The sequence below is a fragment of the Homalodisca vitripennis genome, unplaced genomic scaffold (genome assembly GCF_021130785.1).
Source record: "Homalodisca vitripennis isolate AUS2020 unplaced genomic scaffold, UT_GWSS_2.1 ScUCBcl_1152;HRSCAF=4423, whole genome shotgun sequence".
Lineage (NCBI taxonomy): Eukaryota > Metazoa > Arthropoda > Insecta > Hemiptera > Cicadellidae > Homalodisca > Homalodisca vitripennis.
In genome coordinates, this window is record NW_025777317.1 from 25,489 (window position 1) to 36,972 (window position 11,484).

Sequence of the window (11,484 nt, forward strand, 5' to 3'; positions counted from 1 at the left end):
ACGTTAACCCCTTGTGAGAAGAAGAGTTGTTCTGTTTATGAGCTGGAATGTTTGGCTGTCGTGTTTGGAATTAACAAGTTCAGGCGTTACCTAGAACATAAAGAATTTTTGTTGGAAACCGACAACCAGGCACTTTCTTGGCTCCTTGCCCACCCCCGTCAGCTCGGGAAGATTGGTCGCTGGGTAGTCCAAATTTCTGCCCTTAAGTTCACAGTGCAGCACGTGCGAGGCACCCAAAATATCATAGCGGACACTCTGTCACGCATGTATCACTTACCCAACGACCACCAGAATTTATCAGAGCCGCCATGTTGTGGCGTGCTCCTAGACTTTCCTCTGGCATTTTCGGACATTGTTCCACACCAACTTAAGGATCCCGAGCTGACTGCTATCATCAATGAGCTTAAAAACGGAGGTGCCCACCCTCCTTATTTTCTGTACCGAGGTGCTCTATGCTGCCGTGACAAGCAGCGGAGAAAACCTAAGTTAGTGCTGCCAAGCTTTCTTGTACCGATGGTCTTTCAGTATTTTCATTCTTCTCCTGTGGGTGGACATCTAGGAATTCATAAGACCATCGCGAAGATTAGGGATCAGTTCATCTGGAAAGGTATGGACCGGGATATTGCAGCTCGAGTACGTTCTTGTGAACTGTGCTCGCTAAGCAAACCCGCTCAAAATACCAAGTTGGGTCTTTTGTCATCTGAGGTGGCGGAAAAACCTTTGGAGAAGGTTTTCATTGACTATGTTGGGCCTCTCCCGCGTAGCAAGTCCGGAAATAAGTTCCTACTTGTTTGTGTGGATGCCTTCTCCAAGTTTGTTTGGTTGTTCCCATTGCGGAGTGCTACCGCGCAGCTCACGGTGCAAGCACTTCGTAACCTTTTTTTCAACACTTTGGAATCCCCGCCACCTTAGTTTCCGATAATGGTTCACAATTTGTCTCTAATATCTTTAAAAGAATGTGCTTTGGGCACGGAATCCGCCATGTGACTACTTCCCCTTTCTATCCTCAGCCTTCTCACGCCGAACGGTTTAATCGCAATCTTCGATCTGCTCTCATTGCCTTTCATGCGGAAAATCAGACCACCTGGGATCAACAACTACCTTGGATCCAATTTGCCTTTAATACGGCCCAGCATGAAAGTCACAAGGCGGTACCTTTCGAGTTATTATTTGGCTTTCCGCCAAACAACCCCTTGGCGAACCTTTGGAAAATTAGCGATCTTCTGCCACCTCCTGGTACTCCCGATGTGAAAGCCACTTGGGAGGCAGCCAGGCGGAATCTCATTCGGGCTAGGGAGTTAGTAAGGAGGAAGTACAACCGAGGTCGTATTGCCAATCCCTTCCAGGTGGGGGATCTAGTTTACTGCAAGGCTCACCCAGTCAGTTCGGCTGTGGACAAAAGAGCTGCTAAACTTTGCTACAGGTGGACTGGTCCCCACCGCATCTTGAAGTTTCTGACTCCGGTGACTGCCCGACTGGGAGATCCTCAGTCCGAGAAGATTTTCAGGAAGGCGCACATATCCCATCTGAAGCCTTGCCGGAGTCATCCGTGATTTCTCTTTAGTCTGTGCGGAAGGGTTTTAGGTCCAGAGGCCTGATCACCTCTGCTCCTTCTTCCTGATCAAGGTTCCTGTTTTCTTCTTTGTACCCACGCTACTCTTGGAGGGATTTCTTGCCTCCAACTGGATTTTCTTGGTTTTCCCTTCTGCAGACTTCAGGGTTTCCGGTTTATAATTCTTCAACCTTTGGGGGGAGAGGCATTTCGTTCGGTTCTTCTTTTTGAAGAAATTAACAGAGGGGAGATCCTCCTTTTGGGGGGGGAGTCTGAGCCGGTTCAATACCTATATCTCCCCGGCTCATGTGTGTTTTATATAGTGTGTGTGTGGTTTATTGGCTGCAGAGGCGACTGACCTTTTGAAGGCGTTTGGCCTTTCCGGAGAGTGGCGTAAAGACTCTGAGCTGTAGTGTACTAGTTAGGAGTAGCTCCTGTTTAAAATTTTGGTTTATTTAAGTATTTTGTTAGATTTGCTGAGCTGATTCCTTCTAACATGTGCGGCTAGGTTTACGGCCCCTCACTGATGAGGTCCAAGGGATGAGCTGTTTATCTCCTGTCATCTCTCCATCATGCGTGGTCGCAGAGAACCTTCACTTTGCGCTCTGCTGAGGGACGGCCACCATGATGGACATTTCTACCAGTCAACATCTGTGATACCCTGTGATATTGTTATTGTTGCCATTTATATAGTTTATATTTTGTTATTTAATTTTAAGTTAGTTTTAGATATTATTTAGTTATTTCTTGGATTTCATTAGGAGCCCGCCCTTAGCCGAAGGATACCGGGTGGAATTGGCATTTCTTGTTTCAAATTATGGCGTTTCCAATTTTTGTATGCAGGTGCACCTGACAAGAATTGTTCGAGGTATATACTACTGCAGGCACTTTTTATTTTTTATTTTTAATATATATATATATATATATATATATATATATATATATATATATATATATATATATATATATACTTAATTATATTGACTGGATAGGCCTGTGTTTTCGTAGTAAATGAACCTGAGTATACTGACCACGGTGTTTTTTTTTTTTTTTTTTTACCTAGTTTAATTTTGATCCGGCATCCCGTTCGCCACCATGGGCGCGCGTTTCCCTGTTGGTTTGCTGTGGGTGTGCGAGCGGCGATGTAAGGTTTCACTACAGGATTGGAAAATGATACTGTTCTATAATCGAGTCAATCAGTTATATCTTCATCATCATCATTGAAATTATTATGTCTCAGTCTAAATTCAGTATCAATAACAGAAAAATATTTTTTAAACTTTTTCTAATTATCAATATCTAATATGAAAGTTTGATTGTTTAATTCTAAAACAACTTTTGTTTCATTTAAATGTTCTCGCACAAAAACTTTAAAACACATTGGTAAGTTGAAATAGCCTTTCTTTAGGAAGTTCCATATTTAATTACCTGTATTAACACACACACAAAAACTAAATAATCACTATATGAAATGTTGTTCGTTACTAATGATTTCGTTCACAAATAACTCGGTTTTATACTAAAATTATGACGTCATTCTTATGAATCATGACTTATAATATTTTTAACCAATCATATCAATCCTGTAATGTATACTTATATAATAATAACATATTGTTAATCACCTGATATCTCTGAGCGCATGACTTAATCACACTGGTGTTTCCTGTGCTGATGCAACAAACAACCTTGCACTGCTGGCTAAAACTTACTCCTCAGCTTATAAAGAAACCTCAAGGCTGTATCACACGTTGCATAACTACACTTGTTTACACACTTCCTCGAATCCATTACCATAGTGAATAAATACTTATTATTATACTGTTGCAACAAACTTGCGCGTGGCTTAATCACTCTGGTCATCCGCTCTATTAATATTAATGAATTAAAAAAAACTCCAGACGGAAAACTACTTCCTGCCCATGTTTTATACCAACATACAATATCAGTAATACCACAAACTATTACAATGATCTCATATTGACGTCATAAGTAAACTACGTATAGCCGTGTGTTGTCGCAGTTGTATGATGACACAAGCCTTATGACGAAATGTTCTTACAACTCAAGGTCGAGGTCATCGGGTGACCTTGAAGGCCAAGGTAAAGGTCATCGGGTGACCTTGAAGGCCAAGGTCGTCAGGTCGATGACCGACCTTGTCGGGGTCAACGACCTCTGTGGGCGAGGGGGGTGGAGGGGGAGGGGGGGATTGTTGATTCCGCATTCCTAAGTGATGACGTCATGTGACCTTGTGTTCCAGAAAATACATTTCCTCACTACTGGGGTAGTTTTAAGGGTAGAAAAGCTTAAGAATACGATAACCATTTTCGAGAGTTTGGAATAATATTTAAATCCTTTTCATTTTATAAAACAAATTTTAACAATTTTTTATCAAGGGGTAGTTTTCAAGGGTTGAAAGGGGGTTAAAAATTTGATAATTATTATAGAGAATATAAACTATTACTTACTCTATACTTACATCTTTTTATGTCGTACCAAAGAATTTTTTTGTTATTCTTTCAATTTAGGGGTTGTTTGCAAGGGTTGTACGATTTTCAAGGGGTTGAAAATGATTTTAATATGAGGTAATTGTGTTAGAAAACACTTTACAATTTCACCACTTACTATTAGACATGTTTTCTAGCGATAAAATGACTCGATGTCAATTTTTCCATTAAGGGGTTGTTTACGCCCCTTAAAATAATAGGCGGAGTTCAGATCATTTTCACTTTTGAAGTTAAGGGTAAGATGAGCCTAATTCCAAAATTTCATGCAAATCGGTTCACAGTAAAAAAATTCGGAGGTAAGACCGTATTTTTCGCTTCAATTACTGCACTAATTTGGTAACTTGATCACATGTAAATATCAATTTCTTTATTAAAAATCAACACAATGACTTCACACTGAAAAATATGTTGTTAATCCCCTAAAATTGTGTAATTACTAATTTAATCCATACTCAAATATGCATATGATTTTTCAAACTAAATTTAATGTATTAGTGTGATCAACAAGTACAGTCGAGAAGGGACGTTTAGGTCCTGATGGTTCTGATGGATAGCAATGACAGAATTACCTGAGAACTGAGCGGCAGGAGAAAATGTATGTCTGAAGTTTGCGGCAGATCAGCGGCGGCACCCTGTGGTAACGTCCTGCCGTCTACGTCATTCGTAATCAGTGTCGAGCGTTCTCCGTAAGTGGAATAAAAAAACATTACACTTTTTAAGTCGCCGCTTCGTATTTCGGCGAGGCCCCGGTTTGGTCTGTGGACGAGTGTCTAGATTACAAAAGAAAGTTTTGTTAGGTTTTGCTATCTCGGTTATATCAAAAGCTTGACTGAACTAGCTGATTTTAAATTGGAAAAAAGTTGCGCAAGTTTTGTCTCAGACAGTAAAAATAAATTGCTAGTCCAAACGGGCGCAAGAACTTGTGAGCGCCGCAACCAGTATCGCCGGACAGTTGTTTGCAAGAATTGGACAGAGGTGTCAGCCGTTAATTAATTATAAACATTGCTGAGACATCACATCCGTGTGTGAACAGAACAGACTTCGTACTGACTCCCGCAACAACCAGCGATAATGCTGTACAAAGTTCCCGCGATTAAAATTACTTATCTTATTCACATTCTCAAGTTCTCTCGCAACTGTACTTGCCAGTGTAAAAGCAACGTAAAATGTTGTCAGTCTGCAGACAGCCATCCGGCCAAATCCACCACGCACATAAGTTTTCGTCGTCAGAGCAGCATTGGATGGACAGCGGCTAGCTGAAATCCCTTCAGTCCTCCGATCAAAACTATTCATTCTTCACCCACACGTAACGGTTGGTCGATAATTTTAACTGTTGAAACGATATAATCCAGCGTGTATGATGAGCCTAATGGCATGTTATTTCGTAGTCCATAGCTATAATATATCGAACACGCTGTGGCTTAAACTTAACTTTTCGTGTGTTTAGTTTACTGTCTAAGTTGAATAATTGTGATTCCATTCCTGCATTAATTTAAAGGCAAACACCAAATATTTAAGAGCCAATATTTTGTGATAATTGATTACGTTAACTATGTTCGTATTCTGAGGGCTCGTGCCGATGGCCGAGAGGTCTAGAAGTTGGACTTTGAGTCTGAGTTAGAGACAGCGCAGGTTCTAATCCTGTCTGTGACCCTTGTACTTTTTATCAGTACCCTCGAATTGTATTGCATCGACTTTCCCTCGTTTTCTGTTTGATAAGATCCTCGCACAGGCCAGTAGGCCATGAGGACGGGCAGAATAACTATGGAAGGTGACTGTTCTGTACATGTGTCTACTGACGAAATGATTCTACAGATCTCAAACTAACCGCACTTCCGTAGGAGATAACTTTCTGATGTATTCTTCATATATTGGCCGGCAGTGGGATAAATGCGGAGTCATGATACTTTCGTAGGATTGTAACCAAAGCTGCCACCAAATATGAGAACCTCAATAAGCGTGAATTATGCATTCATTTTGGACTCGTGAAAAACATGTTGATTATGAATGTATTTCTATAATGTCTTATATTTTTATTAGGGATGGATCGATTCCGATATTTGATCCCGCGGCTATCTTCACTCAATTCTGATACCAACCGAAGTGCTTAATATTTAAGTATAATTCGTATGTTCTATATTTTGGCGCATCATCGTCGAGAATCTGCTGCATCTATTCGTGGGCAACAACTGATCAGCAGTACACACATTATCTCTTGCTAAAACGTGTTTTGTAGTTATTTGTGTATGAAATATATTTAGAAACATATAGTAAATTTACCAACGTCTCATTTACTCCTGTGATTTTCAATAACCATGAGAACTATCACAATATCGATACTTAAGCATTAATGTTTAGGCACTTTAATGTTTAAAATATTCATGTTTTATGTTCACATTTACGTTCTTCTTTACCTTCTAAAATTATTTTAATCAATATAAGTACCTTTTTGTTTATATTCATATCATAGTATGAAAATATATCATATAAATATTCATATCATTTCATATTCATTTCAGTTTGTCATGAAAGGTAAGGATAAGTCATTCGAATTTCATGAAAAACCATGTTTTTGATGTGATGAAGGTATAATTTTAGCCATGGATAAGTGCTATCTACCCCCACTGTGCGTCATCTTCATGTGACCAGTGAGCTCTACGCGATTTGTGCTCAGGTTCTTGTATTTGAGCACAACAGTGTCAAATACAGTGTCAGATTGGAAGTAGTCTTAACCATTACATGTGATGCTTGACATCAACTCATTGTTATTGACTATCCCAACTTGTGTTAATGATATTTGATTACAATGAGAAATACATACCTGTGCCTCTCTTGTAGCAATAAGAAATTAGTATTCTAGTTTATTATTAATAAATAAAAATGTTCATTACACTTTGGAAATCTTACAATGTTAAGTAAATAATGTTTTAGTTATACGAGCATGTGTACAGGGAAATTTACTCTACTCCACTAAATTATGAAATAAAACTTTTAGTATAAGTTTGTTCTTTGTTTCAGATTCAATGTCATAGCTGTTGGAAGCAGTTATAACTGAGGACACAATTAATTTATTTATCATGTGTGCATCATGCAAATCAAAATGTTACAAGTGTTTAATTTTTCATTAAACATAAGTGATGTACATCAGATTTTCCTAATGCAATTTGCTTCCACGATAGACTTTTCTGTGATCAGAATATTGGCTCATTTATTTGCTATTAGATAATACTTGGTATTTGCATTAAATATCTATTAGTGAATGGTGTTTGTTTATAACTCATTTAGACAAAATAGAATTATGTATGCTATAAAAAGTTGTGTAACAAGTAAAATTTTAAATTATAAATATTATTAACATTGGTTTTCATTTAGTTTATATTCCATGCAAAAGTGATTTATTATGATTAGCCAAATTATTTATTATAGATTCATAGTATTGGCAAAAATGTACACTTTTACACATTGTGGCTAGGCTACAAGTAAAGAAGGAAATAAAACTGTTCTCTTTGCAGCTATACTTGTACATGAGTGCCACTGGAGGAATAAATGGCAACCCAAAGTGAAAACCCATATGAGTGTTCACTTTGTAGCTATTCTTGTACTAGAAATAGTAACTTGAAGAAACATATATTAACTCACACATGTGTAAAACCTTATACATGTTCAATGTGTAGATATGCTACTTCTAGAAACAGTGCCTTGAAGAAACACATGTTAACTCACACAGGCGAAAAGCCTTGTAAGTGCCCCCTCTGTAACTATGCCTGTACTTCAAATAGTGATTTGAAGACTCATATATTAACTCACACAGGTGAGAAACCGTATAAGTGCTCCGTGTGTAGTTATGCTAGTTCTAGAAGTCATACCCTGAAGAGCCATATGTTAACTCACACAGGAGAAAAACCGTATAAGTGTCCCCTGTGCAGCTACGCTTCTGCACAAAATTATGACATGAAGAAACATATATTTAAACACACAGGTGAAAAACCTTTTACTTGTTCCCTGTGCAACTATGCTTGTACTTATAGTGGCTCATTGAAGAGACATTTGTTAAAACACACAGGTGAAAAACCTTTTACTTGTTCCCTGTGCAACTATGCTTGTACTGAAAGTGGCGCATTGAAGAGACATTTGTTAAAACACACAGGTGAAAAACCTTTTACTTGTTCCCTGTGCAACTATGCTTGTACTTATAGTGGCTCATTGAAGAGACATTTGTTAAAACACACAGGTGAAAAACCTTTTACTTGTTCCCTGTGCAACTATGCTTGTACTGAAAGTGGCTCATTGAAGAGACATTTGTTAAAACACACAAATGAAAAAACTACGAGTATGTAAAGGCCATGTCACACTGCCGTGGCGTCGCGTCCGTCCATCCATAGTATGAACGTCCGCGTATGCCGCGACGGTCTCGAGTCCCGTCAAACTACCAGACACGCGTCCGCGGCCAACGCCACGTCTTTCTAGGAGTTGCTTATGCATTTCAACTACTTTGAATTTGTTTAGTTATACACTGATAGTGGAATGAATAGTTTGTTATAGGTCTACAAAATTAATTTATTGTTCTGGAGCGTATTCATTAATAATTATTATTATCAAAATTATATTTTCATTATTACATGCAATACTATTTCTATTATGAACTTAGTAATTAGGGCATTTAATACTTTGATATACCTCTTTAAAAATATTGGTTTTTATATATAAGATGCACTTGAAAGGATTATTTTTTAATTTTTGTGTTGATGTTTTCAGTTTTGTAATAAGTCTTTATGTTTTTAAAATAAGGCATATTTAATTTTGTTATAGATCAAACATAATATGAAAAATAACAAATAAGATGATTGCATATAAACATGACACCAGAGTATTCATTAACCCTAGAACTGGCGGTCATTTCATCCTGGAGTGTCGGGCTGTTTTAGAGCTTCGCGCAAGGGTTTTTTAAACAAATTATTAAAAATATAAAATAAAAGGAGTTGGCAGTGGCAAGAGCGCGCGGTGCTCCGGTGAGGGGGTTGGGGAGGTGCTTTATGCGCATGCGCGAGCCTTCGTAGCATCGCCGACGTCGGCCAAGGATCGCTCCAGCCGCGTAGCGCAGCAGACGGTGGCCGACGCGACGAACGTTGCGCCACGTCGGTTATGTCAGTGTGACTTGTCCTATTTGACAACATGGTTAGCGATTATTTTAAAAATCCATCCGCAGTTGGACGGACGCGACGCCACGGCAGTGTGACATGGCCTTAAGGGATTGTTGTGAATATATCCATGTATTACAAATTATACATTAATTAACATGCACAGACGAGAAATCTTAAAAGAATTTTGTCAGTGGAGGTATGTTTCTACTACAATTGAAGAACACAGGTGAGAAACTTTAGTGTTTCCTCTTTTGCACTCAAAAGAGGACCTTGTAGAAACATAATAACTAATTCTCAAGAAAAAAAAACTTATTTTTCATTGTTTAGCTATCTTTGTACTGGAAATCACCATTTGAAAATAAATCCTAACCCATATGGGCTGAAACCTTTATAATGTTTCCTTTTTATCTATATTTGTACTGAAATTTAAAAATTAAAGGTATCAATATGCAGGAGATAATCTTGTGTTCTTAATGCCAATGTAGACGTGTGTCCTGTAAGTTAAATTAAAAGGCAAATTAATTATCTTTTACTCAAAACGGTACGATAATTTATGTTACTCAATAAACTAAAATACTATCTACCTCATATGATACATATAATTATTTTGACATTAATTTTTTATTGTGTTTTGTATTTACACTTGAAAGAGGTGTGTGTGGGTGGGTGCGTGCTTGCGCGTGTGTGTGTGGTTGTATTTGTTTTATGAAAAAAGCCCCTGTAAACGTGTAGGAACTAATTTAGGGAAAAAGACAATAGTTTAATGACAACAGTTTACCAATCCAAGTTCAATCTATAGTCCAAGTAAACTAGTACGATGCCTCCCGGTATCGTAGTCCAAGTATTCTACATTAGAAGCAGGTGGCCCAAAGCATACCATCTTAATATTTTTCATGGTGACTACTAGATTCTGTGGTAGGTGTAATTTATGATTGTTGTAATTGTTTATTATGTTAAGTACTACATAGTTGAACTGAAACAAAATGGTTTTTGTATAACATAGCTCTAATTAGTGTTCTATAATAGTGCGCTCACTAGTCACTAAAGGATTATGTAAATTAATGTTTGTCATCACTAAATTTGTCATATTCTTGTACAAATTAGAAGAAGTAAAGATTAGCAGATCTTAATTGAGGAAAGCGCCAAAGGATAATAATAGGATCAATTTTAAGAAATTTTTTAAATTGCAGCATTACAGTAAAGTGTTTTTTATATTAGCATTGAGCTTTAACTTACAAAAGAAAGGAAAAAAGGGTATTTATGAATAACGTCCAATGTAGCCTCAGATGATGCAACTGCAAGACCCAACGTACCATAACATTAGTAAAAAACATTAATCAAGGAAATAAAGGTAAGCAGTTTATATAGGTACATAAGTTGCATCTACATTGGTCTATAATTAATTAGTTGATTAGACAAAACGTGTGGTAAGAGTGGACTGGACTTAGACCCATTCTACTAGTATGTTTTGTACTCACGTTCCTAGCCTCACTTTTTAACAGACAGTTTTAGTGTGAACTACTGGCCTTAATTTTTATAAGGAAATTGATTGGGATGACATTATCTCATATCCAAGCACATGTATTGTACACATTTTGTTTGGCCTTCGTTCCATGTTTTTCTAAAGAACTCTCTTAAGCCTGTTTTTTTTTATTCTGTACTTTATTTGTTCTACAGGAAATTTTTACATCGGGGCAGGAATTTATCCTTCATACTGCTGTGGACTTGATATTCTAATTTAAAATTTAGATTACTCGACCTTGATTTTTAGGTAGGACTCTTTCTCTTGTGTGAACAGAGGGTATTTTATGTTAGGACCGTAGGATAATTTTGAGCACTAATTTTTAACTATTCTTTTATTTCGGTCCAATCTTCTAAACCCACATCTTTGTGTATGTATACAAAAACCGTGCAATCGGATTTATTAACCAATCGTGATTCAAGATGCTCAATGGTGGCAACTCGCTGGACACAATCTCTTGGGGTTTTGGTTACGACCAACGGCTCTTGAGATTATTATTAGGCCTATCATGTAAGGCAACATTAAAATTACACTCTTGATGGCAAATGTAAAAAAATTAAAATTGGTTTAGCTTTATAGGAAAGAAAGACATCAGCTTTTACAGCTACAAATGCCTTAAATAGCGTTATATCTTTGACCCTATCAATTTAATATCTAGATTATTATTAACATGTTAAATTTATCTCTTTTACGTACAGATTTAATAGAAGTATAATTTAATTACACGCCAAATGTGGTAGTTCGACTATGCGTTAGGAATTT

General features: G+C 37.4%; 1 protein-coding gene across 1 annotated transcript; it reads left to right on the forward strand.

Moving 5' to 3' along the window:
* The first annotated feature begins 6,777 nt into the window (after positions 1–6,777).
* On the forward strand, positions 6,778–8,716 carry LOC124371266 (zinc finger protein 596-like). The gene is made up of 2 exons (XM_046829603.1): positions 6,778–8,038; positions 8,123–8,716. Exons 1-2 carry the CDS (start codon positions 7,606–7,608, stop codon positions 8,395–8,397), a joined length of 708 nt encoding a protein of 235 aa, XP_046685559.1. The 5' UTR covers positions 6,778–7,605; the 3' UTR covers positions 8,398–8,716.
* Positions 8,717–11,484: the final 2,768 nt, after the last annotated feature.

Excerpts from the sequence above, each read along its gene's own strand:
- LOC124371266 (XM_046829603.1), top strand. The coding sequence starts at position 7,606 with ATGGCAACCCAAAGTGAAAACCCATATGAGTGTTCACTTTGTAGCTAT. Across the intron at positions 8,039-8,122 it reads ACATATATTTAAACACACAG|GTGAAAAACCTTTTACTTGT; the intron begins GTGAAAAACCTT and ends TAAAACACACAG.